This window comes from Caloenas nicobarica, chromosome 2, assembly GCF_036013445.1.
Source record: "Caloenas nicobarica isolate bCalNic1 chromosome 2, bCalNic1.hap1, whole genome shotgun sequence".
Lineage (NCBI taxonomy): Eukaryota > Metazoa > Chordata > Aves > Columbiformes > Columbidae > Caloenas > Caloenas nicobarica.
In genome coordinates, this window is record NC_088246.1 from 49,324,422 (window position 1) to 49,345,790 (window position 21,369).

Below are 21,369 nucleotides of genomic sequence, written 5' to 3' on the forward strand. Positions count from 1 at the left end.
CATCCCACTGTACTCAGCACTTGCGAGGCCTCACCTTGAACCCTGTGTTCAGTTTTGGGCCCCTCACTACAGGAAAGACATTGAGGTGCTGGAGAGAGTTCAGAGAAGGGCAACGAAGCTGGTGAGGGGCCTGGAGGACAAGTCTGATGAGGAGCGGCTGAGGGAACTGGGGCTGTTTAGCCTGGAGACCTTATCACTCTCTACAGCTACCTGAAAGGATGTTGTAGCATGGAGGGTGTTGGTCTCTTCTCCGGAGTAGCAAGTGATAGGACAAGAGGAAATGGCCTCAAGTTGTGCCAGGGAAGGTTCAGATTGGATATTAGGAAAAATTTCTTCACGGAAAGGGTTGTAAAGGCCTTTTTCCTCCATGTGGCTAGCATCTTGAAGGTTTTTTTGCCTTCCTCTGTGGCAGTGAGCATGGCACCTTCAGCCCCCCTGGGGCTACTTTGGGCCATTATGGCTTGGTACCTGCTGCTCCTGCTCCACGAAGATGGCCCACATGTCCCGCACCCAAGGTGAGGAAGCTTCTTGGCCTCCCGGGGCGGGCCCCGAGGGTGCTCCCGGGGGCTGCTTCTTGTCTTCTGTCGCACTGAGCACAGCCCCTTGTCAGGGCTCCTCTGGGCCCTTTCAAGGAAGTTGATGAGGCCTTCTACGGGCAGCTGAGAGCAGCCTCACAGTTACAGGCTCTGGTTGTTATGGGGGATTTTAACTACCCTGATGTTTGCTGGAAGGACTACTCAGCCAGCCAGCCTCAGTCTAGGAGGTTCCTCCAGTGCATTGATGATAACTTTCTGATGCAAATGGTGGAGGAGCCGACTAGGAGAGGTGCGCTGCTGGATCTCGTCCTCGCTAACAAGGAGGGTCTGGTTGAAGCAGTAAAGGTGGAGGGCTGCCTTGGCTGCAGCGACCATGAAATGGTGGAGTTCAGGATCTCATGTGGCGGGAGCAGAATACTGAGAAGAATTGCAACCCTGGACTTCAGCAGGGCCGACTTTGGCCTGTTCAAACAATTGCTGGGGGAAATCCCGTGGGCAAGGCTGCTTGAAGGTAAAGGGGCCCAAGAAAGTTGGTTAACATACAGTGACTGCTTCTACCAAGCTCAAGATCAGAGCATCCTGACACGTAGGAAGTCAAGGAAGGGAGCCAGGAGACCTGCGTGGTTAAACAGGGAACTGCTGGGCAAAATCAAGTGGAAGAGGAGAGTTTACAAATCATGGAAGGAGGGGCTGGCCACTTGGGAAGAATATAAGACTGTTGTTAAAGGATGTAGGGAGGCAACTAGGAAAGCTAAGGCCTCCTTAGATTTAAACCTGGCAAGAGGGGTCAAGGACAACAGAAAGAGCTTCTTCAAATACATGGCAGATAAAACTAACACCAGAGGCAATGTAGGCCCACTGATGAATGGGGTGGGTGCCCCGGTGACAGAAGATACAGAGAAGGCAGAGTTACTGAATGCCTTCTTTGTCTCTGTCTACTCTGCCGGAGGCTGTCCTGAGGAGCCCTGTACCCCTGAGGCCCCAGAGGAAGGCAGGGCAATGGAGGAGTTTGTCTTAGTTGATGAGGACTGGGTTAGGGAGCAATTAAGCAATCTGGACATCCATAAATCCATGGGTCCAGATGGGATGCACCCACGAGTGCTGAGGGAGCTGGCTGAAGTCATTGCTGGACCACTCTCGATCATCTTTGCCAAGTCTTGGGAAACGGGAGAGGTGCCTGAGGACTGGAGGAAAACAAATGTCACTCCGGTCTTCAAAAAGGGCAAGAAGGAGGACCCGGGTAACTATAGACTGGTCAGCCTCACCTCCATCCCTGGGAAAGTGATGGAACACCTTATCCTTGGTGCCATCTTAAGACATATCAAGGATAAGAGGGTCATCAGGGGCAGTCAACATGGCTTCACCAAGGGGAAGTCGTGCTTGACCAACCTCATAGCCTTTTATGAAGACATAACAAAGTGGACTGATGATGGCAGAGTGGTGGATGTGGTCTACCTTGACTTCAGTAAAGCATTTGACACCATCTCCCACAGCATCCTCACGGCTAAGCTGAGGAAGTGTGGACTGGACGATTGGGTAGTGAGGTGGACTGCAGACTGGCTGAAGGAAAGAAGCCAGAGAGTCGTGGTCAATGGGGCGGAGTCTGGTTGGAGGCCTGTATGTAGTGGAGTGCCTCAAGGGTCAGTACTGGGACCAGTATTATTCAATATATTCATCAACAACTTGGATGAGGGAATCGAGTGTACTATCAGCAAGTTTGCTGATGACACCAAGCTGGGAGGAGTGGCTGACACGCCAGAAGGCTGTGCTGCCATCCAGTGAGATCTGGACAGGCTGGAGAGTTGGGCAGGGAAAAATTTAATGAAATATAACAAGAGAAAGTGTAGAGTCTTCCATATGGGCAGGAACAACCCCAAGTTCCAGTACAGGTTGGGGAATGACCTATTAGAGAGCAGTGTAGGGGAAAGGGCCCTGAGGGTCCTGGTGGACAGCAGGATGACCATGAGCCAGCACTGTGCCCCTGTGGCCAGGAAGGCAAATGGCATCCTGGGATGTATTAGAAGCGGGGTGGTTAGTAGGTCGAGAGAGGTTCTCCTTCCCCTCTACTCTGCCCTGGTGAGACCTCATCTGGAATATTGCGTCCAGTTCTGGGCCCCTCAGTTCAAGAAGGACAGGGAACTGCTGGAGAGAGTCCAGCGCAGGGCAAGAAAGATGATGAAGGGAGTGGAGCATCTCCCTTATGAGAAGAGGCTGAGGGAGCTGGGTCTCTTTAGCTTGGAGGAGACTGAGGGGTGACCTCATTAATGTTTATAAATATATAAAGGGTGGATGCCACAAGGATGGAGCCAGGCTCTTCTCGGTGACAACCAACAGTAAGACAAGGGGTAATGGGTTCAAGCAGGAACACAAGAGGTTCCACTTAAATTTGAGAAGAAACTTCTTCTCAGTCAGGGTGACGGAACACTGGAACAGGCTGCCCAGGGAGGTTGTGGAGTCTCCTTCTCTGGAGATACTCAAAACCCGCCTGGATGCCTTCCTGTGTAGCCTCATCTAGGTGTTCCTGCTCTGGCAGGGGGATTGGACTAGATGATCTTTTGAGGTCCCTTCCAATCCCTAACATTCTGTGATTCTGTGACTCAGTTCCTGCCTGCTGCTCTTGCATCTCCAAGGCACCACCACTCTGTGGATGGGGCATCTACCACCTCTCTGGAAAACCTGTGCCAGTGTTTCACCACCCTCATTGTAAAAAATGTCTTCCTTATGTCTAGCCTGAACCTCCCCTCCTTTAGTTTAAAACCATTACCTGTTCTCCTGTCATAACAGGCCCTGCTCAAAAGTCTGTCTCCATCTTTCTTATAGGCCCCTTTTAAGTACTGAACGGCTACAATAAGGTCTCTCTGGAGCCTTCTCTTCTCCAGGCTGAAGAACCCCAACTCTCTCAGCCTGTCCTCATAGCAGGTGTTCCAGCCCTCTGATCATTTTTGTAGCCTCCCCTGGACCCTCTGCAACAGGTCCGTGTCTTTCCTCTAGTGAGGACTCCAGAGCTGGATGTAGGACTCAAGGCAGGGTCTCACCACAGCGGAGAGGGGCAGAATCACTTCCATTGACCTGCTGACCATGCTCCTTTTGATGCAGCCCAAATACAATTTGCCTTCTGGGCTGTGAGTGCACACTGCTGGCTCTTGTCCAATCTTTCATCCACCAGTACCCCAAAGCCCTTCTCAGCAGGGCTGCTCTCAATCCCTTCATCCCCCAGCCTGTACTGATACCAGGGGTTGCCCTGACCCAGGTGCAGGACCTTTCACTTGGACTTGTTGAACCTCATGAGGATCACATGGGCCCACTTCTTCAGCTTGCCCAGGTCCCTCTGGATGGCATCTCATCACTCAGGCATGTCAACTCTCAGCTTGGTGTCATCTGCAAACTTGCTGAGGGTGCGCTCAACCCCACTGTCTATGTCATTAATGAAGATATTAAATAGTACTGGTCCCAATACAAACCACTGAGGGACACTACTCGTCACCTCTGTCCATCCAGACATTGAGCCATTGACCCATTGATTCTGGGGATCCAGCCAGTTCCTCATCCACTGAACAGTCCACCCATCAAATCCATATGTCTCCAATTTTGAGAGAAGGATGTTGTGGTTTACGGACATCCAATGGAGTACACCTCTCTCAGAAGGGGAAAAGGCTTTTTGCTCGGGAGCTGGCAGGGCTGATTGATAGAGCTTTAAACTACATTAGAAAGGGGAAGGGGGCGGTGCCAGGCTAGTTATTAATGAGCAATGGGATGGCATACCGAAGCTCAAGGAGCCGCATGCTAATGAGATTCTCCAGACTGCGCCATAAGGTGATGGGCACAATGAACCACACCTGAAGTGTGTCTACACAAATGTGCGCAGCATGAGGAACAAGCAAGAGGAGCTAAAAGCCTTGGCGCTGTCCCGGGATATGATATCATTGGCATAAATGAAACCTGGTGGGATGAGTCCTGTGACTGGTGTGCCATGATGGATGGCTACAGGCTCTTCAGGAGGAATAGGCAGGGCAGGCAAGCAACAGGCACAAATGAAAACTTGAAATTCCATGTGAACACAAGAAAACACATTTTTATTGTGAGTTTGGTGAAACAGAGGAACAGGCTGCCTGCTCCCAGCATGGCTTGAGCAGTTGCCAGTTCAACAGTTTTCTCCTCCATGCCCTGTGGCTTCCTGTCCCTGTCCTCACTCCACTGATCCTTGCTGAGGCCTTGTGTGTGGTATCCTGAGGCTCTGGATAGAGATGATGTAAGCCAAGGATCCTGTAGATTGCCCGCTTCAGGAGCACAGGGCGCGGGGCAAACTCCATGAGGAAGGTGATCGCTTTTCTGCCGTGGTGCAAAACCCTCATCCTGCTGTGGGTGTCCACACTCCTCCCGGATGCTGTACCAGAAGGAGGGCAACCAAGCTCTGCTGGCTCCCTGTGCCAGCCAGCAGCAGAGGGCTTCTTGCCCGGCACCTCTCCAGTTGCCCATGAGCCAGGGCCACCTTCTTGGAGGACCTTCTGTGTCCAGCTGCTGTCCTGGTGCCCAGCAGCTGCCTCTCTGCCTGTCCCGTCCTCAGTCCTGCCTCCCATGCTCTTGGGGCTGAGCTGGGAGAGGACAAGGGTAGAGGCAGATTGGCGCAAGGGGAGATGGGGGCCCTCCTCTACTTCAGGTTCCCCACTGTGGGGCCAGGGAGCACGGCGGAGCTGGCCGTCCACTTCTGGACGGTGCTGTCCAGGGACTGAGCCTGGTGACTTTCCAGGCAAGCGCCAGTCATGGTGCAGCTTCTTCTTTAGAAGGTAGAGTTCCAGGGCCTCCTGGGCCTCCTTCGGCAGGACCCAGTTGTCTGGGAACCAGAAGGAGAAGGTGACGGACCCAGTGTTCAGCAGCTCATGGGACACTGTCCCGTGGGCTGACGACTTCTGGGACTGCTGCACCAAGGCAGGGAGCGTTCCGAGACAGATCTGTTTGCATTTCCTCCACACGTGCCCCTCTAGTCTCTTCATGAAATCTTTTCCCCGCTCCAGTGTCAACATGGGATGAGGATCCGAAACACCAAGCAGGTGGTCACCACCCCCGTCAGCTGGGTGTGAGACTGGAGTGATGGGCGAGCTGGCCTGGCGGCCAATGTGTCTGTCCAGCACCAAGGGACCTGCCCCTGCGAGCTCGTCAGCCTGGCTGTGAAGCTTGATGCTGGGCTGGGCTGTGGCCAGAGTGAGCGGCTCCAGGGCCTCTGGCCCCTGGTGAGTCCGGCCCCTGTGCTGGGGAAGGACTTTGATCTGCACACGGCGTCCCAGACAGCGCCTGCAGCATGACGAGGAAGGCGAGTTCCACTCGCAGGTGCTCCATTGTTTTCGTCGCGGGGCAAGGAATTGCCAGCATCTCTTCTCGGCGGCCTCTGTGCACTGCACACAGCTGAGGTCGTAGCACAGGAACTGGCCCGGGGACCTGCAGCCAGACACCCACCTCTTCTTGTCTGCAACACAGCCGGGGGATGCAGCGCCCTGAGCAGAGGCCTCGCAGCTGGGTGCAGTGCTGTGGCAAGGGGCCTGGTTCTTGCAGGACATGGGCATGGGCACAGCCCAGACCTGGGCAGCAGCCGGGGCACCAGGAATCCAAGCAGCTGGGACAAGTCCAGGACTGTCTCAGCACCGTGCAGAGGGCCCATGGGAGAGGAAGACGGCCACAGGAGGGATAACGGGTCATATGGGAGGGATGAGACTCCCTCAGGAGGGATATGCAAGCTCAAGGCAGCGAGGTGGATGGGGACCCCCAGAGCCCTGGTTTGAGCCGCCTTCTAGAACAGACCCTGGGACAAACACATCTCTCGTGGACATGAGGGTGTGACAGCAGCTTGGCTGCTGGGGGCCATGAGGATGGCCAGCTGGGCACACTGTCCCCAGGAGGAGCTGGCACAGGGGAAGAGCATGGTCTCACCTGTGTCCTGGGCTTCTTTCTGCCTCTGGCACCTTCGTCTGCAGAGGAAGACCTGCAAGCACAGCAGCGCTGTGTCAGTGACACTGGCTGAGCCCCGACCTGTGGTGCATGTGGGTCCTGTCCAGCCTCAGTTCCCCCAGGGCAAGGGAACTTCCAACGAATCAGAAGCCAGTCGGCTGGCAAATCTCCCTGGGAAGGGCTCCCCAGGAGCCTTCCTCCTACCTGGTGCCACTTGCCAGAGAGTCTGCGCCAGCAATGCTGCGCGATCCAGGCTGCCAAGAGCAGGAGGAATGTGCTGGCCCAGAGCAGGGGGAGCCAGCTGTAGAGAGTCATGTCCACAGCATCCAGCATGCTGGGGCTGAGGTCAAGAGCACGGGAGCAAATGCAACCCTTTGAAGCTGCTCTTGCCTCCCTTTTGTCCTCCGGGGATGGGGCGGAGACAGTGACATCACAGCCATTGTGAGACTCCTGAGCACATCAGAAAAGCTGCAAGAGGGACCCCAGGGGCTGGGTGACTCGCCTTTGACACTGTTTCCCACAGCATTCTCCTGGAGAAACTGGCAGCTCATGGCTGGGACGGTCATACTCAGCCACCAGTTCAACATAGTCCTCTCCTCCATGCCCTATGGCTTCCTGTCGCTGTCCTCGTTCCACCATTCCTTGCTGAGGCCTTGTGTCCTGAGGCTCTGGATATAGACGATGGAAGCCAAGGAGGCACTCCTGGCAAGGGAATTTGTCTCTAGCCTCACTCTGCCTGATGATCCATCAGAGCCACGGCTGGAGATGTGTGAGGGCCCGTAGCTTAACATGGAGCTGGCACCTAATGTTGAGATTCCCTCACAAATAGATATAGGCTGGCAGCTACCTGCACCCATTGCAGCAGTTTTGCAGAACGGTCCATTGCCTGCATGTGCTAGAGGATTGTTTTCCATTGTTACATTTATTAATTAAAAAAAAAAAAAAAAAAAGTTCCTTTGTAGCTGAATAACCTCCTCAGTAATTTCATGGCTGGTGAAACTCAATTTCAGCTCACGGCTTGGATTCATGTACTCAGCTGCCAGTTCAACATGGTCTTCTCCGCCATGCCCTGTGGCTTCCTGTCCCTGTCCTTCTTCCACTGATCCTTGCTGAGGCCTTGTTTTTGCTGTCCTGAGGCTCTGGACAGAGAAAATGGAAACCAAGGATGCTGTAGATTGCCCACCTTAGGAGCGCAGGACGTGGTGAATTCCATGAGGAAGGTGATCACTTTGCTGGCTGGGTGTGAGACCCTCATCCTGCTGTGGGTGTCCAGGCTCTTCCTGCATGCTGTACCAGAAGGAAGACAGTCAAGCTCTGCTGACTCCCTGTGCCAGCCAGCAGCAGAGGGCTTCTTGCCCGGCACCTCTCCAGTTGCCCATGAGCCAGGGCCGCCTTCTTGGAGGACCCCCTGTGTCCAGCTGCTATCCTGGTGCCCAGCAGCTGCCTCTCTGCCAGCCCCATCCTCAGTCCTGCCTCCCATGCCCTTGGGGCTGAGCTGGGAGAGGACAAGGGTAGAGGCAGATTGGCGCAAGGGGAGATGGGGGCCCTCCTCTACTTCAGGTTCCCCACTGTGGGGCCAGGGAGCACGGCGGAGCTGGCCGTCCACTTCTGGACGGTGCTGTCCAGGGACTGAGCCTGGTGACTTTCCAGGCAAGCGCCAGTCATGGTGCAGCTTCTTCTTTAGAAGGTAGAGTTCCAGGGCCTCCTGGGCCTCCTTCGGCAGGATCCAGTTGTCTGGGAACCAGAAGGAGATGGACCCAGAGTGCAGCAGCTCATGGGGCACTGTCCCATGGGCTGATGACTTCTGGGACTGCTGCACCAAGGCAGGGAGGATTCCAAGAATAAGAGAAAGAGAAACAGGAAGAGAAAGGGAAGAAAAAGGAAAAAGGAAAGAGGAAAAAGTGCAGCATGCTCTTGGGGTGGATCCCAGCACCGCAGAATCTGTTGGTGATGTCACTATCCTTCTGTTACAGTAGCTGTCACCCCTGCGGCTGGAACACGGCTCTGCCAGCTGCCCCAGAGTCGGATCGCACTAGCAAGAGGAGAGCCCTGCGAAGCCATTGCCCACATTGTGTGGGGCGAGCAAGAAGTTCAGGGAACCTCTGAAGATGCCTCCACTTCCCAGAAAACTGAAGCTGCTTGGAGGGAGCAGCAGCTCCCACAGGCAAGAGGAGCCCACGGAGGCTGACCCTTCACAGCATGAAGATGAGCCCATGGAGGTGGATCCACCTTGAGAGAAGTATGAGCCCATGGAGGTGGATCTACCTGGCACAGGTCTGGTGAGGCACCACAGCACCACGGCCGGGCTGCCTCCAGCACCGTGGTGCACAAAGCACCACAGGATGGTCGGGGGCTCTCAGGGACACTGCAAACAGCTGCCTCCCAACAAGCAGCGCTGCCTCCACAGCTGCTGCTACCTGGAGGTGGCATCACAGCGACCTCTGGCAGGCTCGGCAAGAAGAGCAGCCACTGCCAAGCCACAAATGAGCCCTGCTTTTAAAAGCCCCCCACCCTGCCCCTCATGATGGGGGCATCTCCTCTGCCCTGAGCCCTGGGGCTGAGGTCAAGGGCACAGGAGCACATGCAGCCCTTTCAAGCTGCTCTTGCCTCCCCACACAGCCTTTTTGTCCCCTGGGGATGGGGCAGAGACAGCGAGGTCTGGGCGTGAGACTGGGGTAGTGGGCAAGCTGGAGTTGTGGCTGATGTGTCTGTCCAGCACCAAGGGACCTTGCCTGCAAGCTCGTCAGCCTGGCCGTGAAGCTTGACGCTGGGCTGGGCTGTGGCCGAAGTGAGTGGCACCATGGCCTCTGGACCCTGGTGAGGCCAGCGCTGGTGCTGGGGAAGGAGTTTCCTCAGCACACCTTGTCCCAGACAGCACCTGCAGCATGACAAGGAAGGCGAGTTCCAATGGCAGCTGCTCTGGGGTTTCCACACCGACCTCCAGTAGACTCGGCAAGATCAGCCCCTGTCAAGCTGCAAATGAGCCCTGCTTTCCACCCCCTACCCTGCCCCTCATGACTGGGGCATCTCCTCTGCCCTGGGGAGGAGGTGAGGAGAAGGGATGCCATCTTCTGCTTGGCAGCCCCACAGCACCCAGAGGAGTCCCTTGGAGACCACTGGAGATGACAGGAGACTGCAGAACAGCACTGAAGAGTATCAGAGACCACTGCAGACCATCGGAGACCACAGGACACTGCTGGAGATCGTCAGAGACCGCGGGAGACCACAGGACACCACTGGAGACCACCAGAGACCACTGGACTCCGCTGGAGCACCACCAAGGTTACTGGGGCCTCGAGGTGGCATTTTTTCCTTCTGAGGATGAGGAAGCCAGTGGGGGGTGGCTGTTGTCAGCCAGCTCTTGCCTCCGATACAGAATGGGTGGGTGAAGATGAAGCCAGACCCACCCTGGCAGTGCATCAGATCATCGAAGGTGGTAGATGCCCCATTCCTGGAAACATTCAAGATGGAGAGACAGCTCTTCCTTTAGAGAAGCAGAAGATTTCAGTTGCGACAGGAAGTAGTTTTGGCAAGATTGGCCCATAAACAATTAAAATACCTACAAAAAACAACAAAAACCAGTTTATAAACCAATAAAGCCCAATTAAAAAAAATAAATTCAAACAAAAACATGCTCTGCTCTCTAATTTGGCACTTTTAGGGCTGCACACGGAGCCCTGTGTCCCCTTCTGGTCTCCCCAGGACAGGGAGGACACTGACACATGTGCTGTGGGCCCAACCCAGCGCCTTCAAGACGGTGAGGGGCCAGGGCACAAGGCACACAAGGGCAGGCGGAGGGAACTGCCGCTGCACAGCTGGGAGGAGAGAAGGCTCAGAGCTGGGTCTGACTGGTCATCTTCCAGAACAGGGACATTGCTGTCCTGACCCAATACCACCTAAAAAATCATCCTGTTTATCTCCTACACACAACTCACTGTTGCAAGTTTGGGTATATAGAACAGCAAAGGCCTTGTACACAAAAAAATAGAGCGCTTGGTTTCCCCAGCTTGCATTCCTAGTCTCTGTGGTAGGATACAAGCCACGGGCTCATCTCTCCTGTTTCCTGAGTCTTAGTGATCAAAGAAGGATGAGAGCATTCAAAGGCAAGCGTTTCTTTGCCAATGTGCATTGAAGCAGCATCCCATCACTACTTCATGAGATGCATGAGAAAAAAAGCTTCATCTTAATGGTAGGAATAAAACATGTAAGTGGGGCTTTGCTGTGAAAACTGCTCCTACAGAAAAAAATACCTCTGTGAGCTCCCCTGTCAAGAAATCTCCTCTTTAAGGTCTTTAACCCCACAGCCGGTGGGGAGCGGGCCATGGTGTCAACTATTTTGTTACACCTTAGTTTCTAATCAACAGCACTATGTGGTCTGCTCCCATGTGGAGCCACGGAGCAGATGGGCAGGTCTGCAGCACGGGCTACTGGAGCCCAGGGCTTGCAGGAAACCAGGGAACACGCTCAACTGACTGTCTTGCTGCACCTCAAGGACTTTGCATCAAGTTTGCTCTGTACATAAGTAAAAATACTGGGGCTTTTTGGGTTGGGTTGGCTTAGGATGGTGGGGTTTTTTTCTTTTTCTTTTTTTTTTTTCTTTTTATCTGCTACATCATCTCTCTCTCTCTTAGAACAAAAATATTCAAACTATTCCAACGATTGCTCATGTATTTTCATGTCCTTTCAGTTCTCTCTTTTTTAACACTTGCCTAGCTTTATTGTGCTCACAGACAAAATATGAAACCCCATTCAGCCGCATGGGCAACAAGAGGTGGAAAAGAGCTGCCACACAGGATCAGACTAAAAGGCATTGCGTTCCCTTTTCTGCCTGCGGCAGTAACCAGGAGTAAGAAGAGAATGAGGCACACGTATCCTGTACACGTTGAGCTTTCCTTGCCATTTATTCTCCTCACTGAATGGGCCAGCAACTTTGTGAGCCACCAGGGGGACCCAAACTGCAATGGCTGATCACCACCCTGGAATCTGTCTGCCTTCAATTTCTCTAGTCCCTCTTCAGAGGTATTTCAGAAACCACAGATCTGTAAATGCTTTCCAGACAAAGCGACTGGGGACCCTCAGGGAGTGGAACTGTCAAGAGTGGAAGGGACAGTGGAGTATTTGATTGGGGAGAACAGTCAAGATCTGCACAATGTTTCTGCCATCCAAATTTAAGCGTGCTCAAAGTTGCAGAAGATATGTCACATTTGTGTCTGCAAACCTCTATAACAACGCAAGCCCCACTTTTTTGCCTGCACACTTGATAGTCCTATGAACCTCAGGAGAATGGCACCATTGCTCCCACAGGATCAAATGCAGTATTTCCCATAGGGAAGCCTATTTGGAACACCACCTATTTCATGGGCCCTACTGCAATTAAATGCACTACTCAAATAACAGTTGGTCCCAGTGCCGAAAAAAAAAAAAAATTTTACCTTCTTGGGAAACTATAGTGTCAATGAAGCTTTCAAATAGCACTAAAAATGTATTTTGAATGGAACAAAGCAGGATGAGAGGGAAGTTCAATAAAGTCCAAGATGGAAGAAGAGAGCCATCTTTTAACTACTGACCTTGGAATGGCTGATCACATCACATCACATCACAGCTGGTGAAAAGTTCATAGAAAATGAATTTCAGTTAGTGTCTCATCCCCACTGGTGCCATTTAGTGTGAACACATCAAAGGACCACTTGTCTACATGCTGCAAGAGTGGGGAGAAAAGACAGTCACTCTAGTGTCCTTGCACACTTTACTGCTGCTAGTACGTAAACGAGTTTCTGAGGCAGCAGGCTGGCACACTGCAGGAACACAGCCCCTCCAGTGAGAACACCTCAGTGTCTCTGCTTTGCAGTTAATTACTGTGTGACGGCAAAGCACCAACACCTGTCCCCAGCTTGCTGGACATGAGGCACCTGCCCCACTCGAGCTTCCTGCCCTAAAGAACAAGAGCTGAGGTGGACTGGTGGTCATGTTGGCCACCATGTTGCACCCAGACCTGACTGATCACCAGCACTTACTGCAGAAGTGAGAGGTCACCCATGGTTACCCCAAAATAAATTCAACTGAGTATTTTTTCCCTATGTGGAAGACGGATGTAGTCAGTGAGGGTGAATGTATCCTAATCACTGCATCAATGAAGTTCTTGTGCAGCTTCATTCACTACAAAGAATGTGGGTGGCCCTTCACATGGCAATGTTTTCTCCTCTTGCCTTACTGCTTTTTTACATATTTCACATAAAAGAATCCCTTTCTTCTTCATGCTATTTTTGTTTGTTTGTTTACTTAACTAATTTTTCTACATTTTTATACTCACATCTAAGATTTTTATCTCTGTAAAATGTTCTCCAGTTTCTAATATTGTGAAACATTTGTTAAATTGATGTCAAATCAATTCTTTTGTAGTCTTTTCTCCTTGCTATTTCTTCTACAGAAGTTCCAAGTCAGAGATCATAATCCCAAACAGTGTTACGAACTTTATTGTATACAATTAGTTTTTTCTAAAATTTAGGACAAGAGCTTAAAAAAAATCTACTCCAAACACAAAGTGAGATTGCCATCCAGAAGGAATTAGTTACAAACCTCAGATCCATGCCAGGACTTCATTTACGCTTTTCTTCAACACAAATCCCAGAATGATATTTTTTTTATTCACATGCTTGTCTCTATAAACGCACAATTTTGTTCTTTAGGAAGCTGGGCTATACCTGAGAAATACAGTGGAGCTACCAGCCACCACAGGCACTGCTCACCTCTGATGTTACTTCCAGACATAAATTATCATGCTGCCCAGGTGAAGGTTAGCCATCTCAAGAAGTCTCACTGCACATAAGCCAAGTTGAGAACTCCTTGTTATTGTTATGAAATGCAGAATGACTAACAAATCACAATTACCACGGTAATGATATAATAGCTGGTACTTCTTAAGTAAAATATTACCTCTGAGTAATAGAAAAACTGTAGGGCTGAGTTTTCATTGCTGTTAGCTAGCTATGCACTGAGAAAGAAAATTCCTTTAGGAAAATTCCAACTCGGGCTTTTCCAAGAGCTTCTCTTTCATAACAGCTCTCACCTTCTTTGCTTCCTCATAAATACACGTAGTGTGAGCTGTGAAAAAACAAAACAAAATACAGGAGATATCAGCCAGTCAGTTTTCCTAGAACAGGCTGATATTGTCAGTCCAACATTTTTATTGCCTTAGCAGGAAAGAAAATTTCAAGTAGAAAAAAAAAATCGAGTAAGCTATTCAGAGAAGCAACAAGCCACAATTATCCAGCAGTATCACCAAGATACCTCCATAATGCAAAATCCATAGCAGTGACGCCAGACTGCACTTTCCTAAATGAACAGAGTACGAGCTATAAACACTCCCATGCATCTTTTGGGGGATATCTCATCACTGCAGGAGATAATGGCCAATATTTCATACCTTTTTTTTTTTTTTTAAATGATACTAAACAGTAAGCTACACACTAAAACTGATAAGGAATCTTTCACTTGCCAGAGCTGCATGGTTCCGCGTAGCTTATCCCTTGTTCCTTATGCTATATTTTTTCTATAATGGCACTTCTGTTGGAGCTCAGGAACAATATGCGATTACGTGCTTTATTTTTATAATTTGAGCCTCTGGGCATTGTGTTAGTGATGAGATTTTCTTTAAGCGCTATCCTTTTACAGTTCTTTCAAAAATAATCTCTTTCTCCGATTTCCAGAGAACCTTAGTTGTTAAGAGTACAGTCTCTAGCAAATATTGTTGATTCAAATAACTAGAATTGAATGGTAACAAAGGATAAAGAGGGAGCATGGTGTGCGTGCAGTGAGACAAAAGATTTTCACATTTTTCTTCTCTCACACCAACTTTGCCTGTGCTCTTGGACAAGTCTTTGAACTGCCTTTCTTGGTACCATAATGTACGTTCAGCAGCAGAAAAGTGCTAACAGAAAAGGCCTTAACCCGATTTTTCTCATTTTTAACCTTCAGCCACCAACCTGGCAGGCCTGGACCGCGGCAGCCCCAGACGTCATTTCGTGCTGCCACGAACCTGCACGCTGGAAGGGCGCAGACCGAGGGTGCGCTGCCTCCTGCACTTCAGGGGGGCTTTATGAGGAGAACATCTCGCAGAAGAAGCCGATCGGGGGCGGGAGGCACCGTTAACGGCCCTGCTGGCAGCCCCGCCGCCGTTGGCGGAGACGCGGGGGAAAGTGGCGGGAAGGCCGAGGCCCAGCGGGCTGCCCCGGCCCGGGCGGCTCCACCGCCCGGCTGCGATGTGTTTTCCTTGGCCGCAGAATAAAACGAAGGCGCTTTCCCTGGGAGCCCCTTCGCTGAAGCGAGCTTTCCTGCGGAGCTCTCTGTAGAACAGGAGTGAACAGCCAGCACCTCAGCCCGCACGCCGCGGCCCAGGGCATCTCCTGAGGGGACGGGCCGAAGCGAAACTCCGCCTGGTGGCGGCGCGGGGAGGGAGGTGCGGGAAGAGGGAGGCGCTGCCGGCATCGTCCCGCCCTCCCCCGGCCGGGCGCTGCGGAAGCGCAGGCGGCCGGGGCTGCGTCCCCGTCGGACCCTCGGCGGCGGGAGGCGGAGCGAGAGCCCGGGCACGGCGGCATCCCTCTAAGAGCGGCCATCGCCGGGGCGCCATGGAGAAGCGCGGCCCGGTGCTGCACATCGTGGTGGTGGGCTTCCACCACAAGAAGGGCTGCCAGGTGAGGGGGCGCGGGTGCCGCCCGCCTCCTCGCCTGCCGGCGGGTGCCCCTCGCCTCCCGCCTCTCCGCTCCTGCGCGTCCTCCCCGCCCGCCCCGGGGTCCCCTCCCCCGTGCGGAGCGGCGCCTGCCCGGCTGCTGCCCTCAGCCCGCGGCCGGGAGGGCTTGAGCCCGTGCGGGAGCGGGCGCGTCTGAGGGGGCCGGGGGTCCTTTGCTTGAGCTCCAGGGGGGTTGGGTAAAGGAGCAGTTCGAAGCCGGCGGAGCGCGTTAGGGCCCGGTTGGCCGCGGCATCCTCCGCGGAGGGGAGCGGGCTGGGCCGGGGGTTCCCTCGCCGCGGGGCGGGGGCTGCCCGGCGGGGCCGTGACTCAGCCGGCTCCGGGCGGTTCGTGTGTACGTGACCGCTCTCTGCCCTGCCCAGCCCGGGCGCTCTCGCCGGGCGGCGAGGCGGGGCGAGGGCCGGCGGGGACGGCACCCCGCCGCAGGCCTGGCCCCCGTTCCATGGGTGCGGGAGGCAGCTCTCATCCTGCCACCCGTGTCTGCCGTCGGTGCTGCGTGTTTAGTACATTCAAGCAGAGAATTAAAGAGAAAAAACATATTTTTTTTTTAAATCTACCTTTTGTTCCGCCCGGGCAGCACCGCGTTGAACTCTCCCAGGTACAACTTGTACACAAACAGCCGGATGGCGCCGGGGTGTAAGTCCACCCGTGGTTTAAATTTTCTTTGCGTGCCTCCTCCCTTCTTTCGTAAGTGCTTGACTGCTTCATGTGGCCTGTAAGGTGGAAGAATTTTACGTTGCGTACTTCACAGGTATTTTATTTAGTTATTTATTTATGTATTTATTTTAACCCTTGGAACAGGAGGTGCTGTTGCCCAGCTGGGCGGCACACACAGTTGCTTTGCTGTGACAATATAATGCTGGACTTGCAGTGGGTCTTTTTTCATGGAGCGTTCTTAGTCTTTACAAAAATTGCCAGAACAACCACGAGTGTGGTTGTTGTTCTACAAGAATTCATCTGACATGAAGGTGTTTCATACAAGGTAGCAGAGTTAAATTAGTATTTGTTGATGCTTCAGGAAACAAAACAAGCACAGCATGGTAACATGTAAAACAGTTCTTCATACCAACAGAGGCTGAAGCGGAAGCGCAATAGCTCATTGCAGGTGTTCTTCTGCCTCTTTTTCTGAAAGACCTGCATGGTTTTGTAATGCATCCTTTCTCCTCGGGCTGTCTAGGGGCTGCTCACATGTGGATGTTCACAGGATCAGTTCTTGTGGAGTAATTGGATCATTTAGGTTGCAAGGGTTGTAACACTTACCAGTCACTTTCTTGTCAAAGACTGCTAGGAGATGAGTATTAGTTGGGTGTCTGTAGGAGGAAGTCCACATTTTTGCCCTCACATTGTGGTTGGCCTCTTGGAGGAGACATAGGTTGGAGGAAAAAGCAGAGGTGGCTTTTGTTGCTTCTTTTGGCGTCTGTATTTATTTTCTTGTAACATTTTGCAGTATTGATGCAAAGAAAAAGAAATCTAACAAAACACCAAACTGTAAATTAGTAGCAGTGAATGTCGCTGCCGGTAAAGTGTTTGTAGGAGTACATTTTCAGGTGGTGTCAAAAATTGGGTCGGAATACTTGTAAACCAAAGTCTTCTTTAAGTACCTCAAGAAATAAACTGGAGAAGTTGGAGGGGAAGCCAGCTGGAGAAGGGGATGGGCTAGCTGTGTCCCAGGTAAAAGAACTGCAGGAATATAATGACAGTTGGCAGAACCACAAACAGCCAGGCTTCCTAAGGGAAATCTAACCAGAAATCTAATTTAAAATATATTCTACCTCTGACTCAGCAGATTTGTTACTGAACTATAAAAATAGTTTCCTAAAAGAACTGGAGGCAGAGAGCTGTGCAGCTATAGCCTAATGAGTTTGACATCAGTAGCATGGAATGCTCCAGAGAATTTTTGAAGCAGAGAATTAATTAACAACATGAAACTAAGCAGACTGAGTCCTACGGGCATTCACTAAAGATATATCATGCCTGACTGACCTGCATTTTTTTGTCAGAATAAATGATTGATTTACGTTCTCTGTAAAAGAGACAGAGTAGCTTGAATCTGCCTGGAACTTGATAACAGATCACAAAGCACTACAAAAAAAATTAAAAATCTGGTTTTTTAAGGTACTGGAGGATTAGTACAAGAGCTTGGTACTTACTTGGGTAAGGAACAGTATGCAGAAGAGGAAGCAGCAGCACATTAGTGTCAGGAGAGGAACTGCTGGTCTGAAAGGTGCTTTCAAGAGGTGTTTTTCAAGACTGAATTTGGGCCCACTTAAGTGGCGCTGGCATTGTTTACACAGTAAAATCTAACTATGAGGAGCAAATTTGAGGAATCAGCATTACAAAGGAAGACTGGAATGTCATGCAAGAACTGGATGATAGAGAATGCTGAAATGATAGAAATGGGGTGCATTACAAAGTCATGCAGTAAGAATGAATAAAGACAGTATAGGCTTGGGAATTAACATGAGGAGACCTCTGGAAGAGAAAAGAGACAGCATATGATCAAGGAGATGTCACAGAAGTGGTGTGATTTGGGAGCGAGAGTGGCAACAAATGCAGTCCTATAGTGAAAATGGTTTGAATTCTTTCTGTCACTTCCAGGAACGGATGAGATAGTCCTTGGGCAGTCTGTTTTCGAGGAGAATGTAGAAGATCTTGGCTAGGTAGGCTAACAAAATGGATGTTGAGGTTGTATTCATATGAAGGCTGTGAGCTGCCTCTGTGAATATGGGAACATTCTGCATTTTTCCTCTCCTGCTTCTTCACAGCAGTAAAGCAGAGGTGGTTGTGTGGTAAGTTGAAATGGGGAACTGAGATGACCAAAAAGTAAGCCTTGTTTTCATGGATTGGTTTTGAGTTGGTTGGTTCACAGGTTCCGTCTCTGCCGGGAGGACATCTGCAGAGGGCAGCTGTACGCGCACGGGATGACTAGTATGGGAGTGGAAAAGAGTCTCTTGAAAGTGGCAACCTAGGACTTCTCTTTTTGCTTGCAGTGTTTAATAATGGCCTTTGAATTATTCATTAAGCCACTGCATTAAGAGCAGTTGTGTTCCAGGAGGCTGTTGGAAAGTGAAAAACAAGGAGGAAAAACCAACTATTTAAAAGGCAACGTCAGCACAGGAACAAGTGGATATGAACTGTCCGTGAATGCACTGTAGATTGCATATGAGAAACTATGATTTGCAGAAGAGCGAAGTTCCAAAACGGCTTTCAAATGACAGTAATTCAGAGTGAATTTGGGGAACTTAGGATTGAGAGATCATCTAGCTGGCCTGCCTGTCCTAACAGGAATTTACCTGGTGTGCCTGAGAAGGCTCCTTTTGGGTTCCGTGTTTCCACCTCTGCTTTCTCAAATAGTCTCACTAGTGAATGCATGTGAAGTTAGATGTTTTGATTAATTTCTTGATGCTAGGTATTTTTATTAGCTGACTTTCTCTCTGAAGCTGTACTATGGAATGAAGGGGTTAGAAATATGCCTGTGGTGTAAAGCTGATGTGTACAGAGGTGTATAACTTGAAACTGAGCTCCAGTGCGGATTCTCTGTCTGGGATTGCTGTTGGTGACGGATGTAATTGGATTCTTATGTGTTTTTAGTCAAGTGTTCTGGTTAGATCCTGATGTCTGAAGTGTACAGCTCTTCCTGTTGATTAAATTACAGTATAAGAAATGTTTAACTTACAGAGCAAAGACTTTTTATGTGCAATTTGGAAAGTATAGGAACATATTTTTCTTGCATAAACTTGAAAAACAATCCATATGCATTTGTTTACAAAAGAGAGGGACAGTCAAGAAACTGATCTGATTCTGTGTGCCTATTGACTGACAGCACAAGCACAGTGATTGTTCCATGGGCTCCTTCCAAGGGCCCACTGTTGTGCCATGGGTCATTTTGGCTGGGTGAAGTAAGATTATGTTAGAGACAAAGTGAAGGTTTACCATACGTATGTCGTTTAGTCCGAGGATGCCGTTTCCTGTGCAACTGTTAAAAACCTGGAGCTCCTGCTCACTGTTAGGAAGGCTTTGTGCTGTGTGAAAGAAGCACGTTGCATTTTCCAACTAAAAACCCTTAACACATTGGAAGGAGTTTGCTCTAGCAAGTGTGGAGTAAGCTTTTGGAGAAACTGTAGGCTTTTGTTTGCTTACATGAGCAGATTGCCAGCCTGCTTCTTTGGGCCTCTTAGTTACTGACTTGAACTGTGATAGCAATGAGATCTTCAAAAAACGCTGGTTGCTGTATCTCTTTGCCAAGGAGAAGACGTAGTTACAGCAGAGGGCTTAGAGAACCGGAGGAGAAGCCTGGCTGGACACTAGGTCTACCTAGTATTTGACACAACAGGTCGGTTAGAGAAGGGAAGGACAATCGGTGTGAAGCAGGCATGGAGACGGGTTGCTCTGCTTTGTACAAACCAGCTGAATTGTTACAGGAACCCTCCTCGGTGTATAATTAAATAGCAAATGTCCTGAAATGGGCAGAGCTCGATCAGGATTTAAATGACAAATATTTAATTAATTTTTTTAAAATTGCTTTTTTGATGCCTATTTGCTACTATTAAGAGGAGTGGCCTAAGGAGAAAGCAAAAGCAAACACAGCCCTTCATCATATCTACTCACTCATACTCTTTGTCTGTTCATGTAAAGCACATGATTTTGGAGTGGAGGGAGTTTCTACATGCTTCTTGGGTTCTACAAGACTGAAGTCATGAAAGCATTGGACCATAAACTGATAGAAAGGGCGGCCTGCCCCAGAAATGGTGTGTTCTGTTTTGGAGTATCAGGAGCTGGTTGACTCATTAGTTACTGCAGCAGGTTACTGGTCCAGCTCCCTGGTTCTTGTACGTTCTGTTGGTCTCCTCCTTCAGTACAGGATGGTTAGACTTGAATTTTGGGTCTGTTTGTGCCCTTCTTTTGTAGTCGCTGATAACAACTTCCTCAGTAGTTTTCAGGAGCTGTAGTAGGTAGTGGCTAGTGATTTTAGAGCAAATAAAGGGAAGGTTTTGGTTTTTTTCCAGATTCATGAAACGCTTCCCTCTCATTACAAGTGAGCAATAAAACACTTAATTTGCCTTACAATATTAACTTTTAAAAACATTAAATGGTGTGGAAAGTTCTTATCCATCTTATGATTGAGATCTTTAGCAAAAATGTAACCTGAACATTTAGTAGTAGATGCAAGTTGTGTGTTGAAAAATACATGGAGAGGCCTTTGCTTTATGGTGAAGGTGGAAGATGAGAGTCATGAGGTGTAGTTCTCCACTAGTGATCCTATGTGTCACGATCCTCATTTGAGCTCTGTCTCCAAGCTTTATTTACACGGGGAGGCAGAGAGATAATAGTCTCTGAGGGTGTAGAAGGCTTAAAATAACCTGAGTACTCTAAAAATAATTCATTTTGAAGGCAAGAGAGGTACCCACAAGTCCCTGTAAGCCCCCAGCTGGTTGCTGAGGAACTAGATGGTCCCTTTGCTACTCTACTGCTTGACCCAGAACAATAATCTCTGTCCTCTCTTGATGCTATGAGGCATTGAGTCTACTACATCTGCGTAAACTCAGGCCCTGTGTCACCAGCAGTCAGGCCATACATAATCTCGCATCACTTGGTGCAAGGCCCAGCTTTTCTGCACTCCGAGTCCTGAGCAGTTCTGCAGATCGCATCTGACCTTGTGCGGCGGATGACCATTGTCTCGTGTGTCCTCTCAAGGCTTGACTGCCTTCCAAACTGCTCTTGATTTAAAAATAGGCATTTCCAACTGTGGTGTGGCAAAGAAAAAAAAAAGTATTGGTAGTGGGGAAAGCGCTGTGCGTGTGTCATGGACTTCTCATATTGCTGGTTACTTTTGTTTGTCTGGAATCCTTGTTCTGTAAAACAACAGTAGCTGATTTTGACCCACTTCCCTGTACACCAGTGAAGAATGACACTTCAAATGTGGTGTCACAGACGTGGGAGTGGATTATTCTAAATACCTAAAGGCATGTTCCTGTGGAATACTAAAGTTTGTCCTAAGAATCTTCAAAGTACTTTAAATTTTTAATGTAGATACTTTCTCCAAAGTAGAGTCTGAGTTGCCTGTCTGTGTGAGTATGTTTTTGTGGGGACTGCGTTTGAAGACCAGTCCCCTTGTCTTGCCTGACCATAGATTTTCTTCCTGGCATGCAA

General features: G+C 50.1%; 1 protein-coding gene across 2 annotated transcripts in view; it reads left to right on the plus strand.

The window, feature by feature from the left end:
- Positions 1-15,022: 15,022 nt before the first annotated feature.
- AVL9 (AVL9 cell migration associated) overlaps positions 15,023-21,369 on the plus strand; it is a 40,284-nt gene continuing 33,937 nt past the window's right edge. For both annotated transcript variants that reach the window (XM_065629953.1, XM_065629954.1), the window contains exon 1: positions 15,023-15,166. In XM_065629953.1, the coding sequence (XP_065486025.1) occupies positions 15,101-15,166 (66 nt within the window). In that variant the 5' untranslated portion in view covers positions 15,023-15,100. The remainder of the gene's footprint in view (positions 15,167-21,369) is intronic.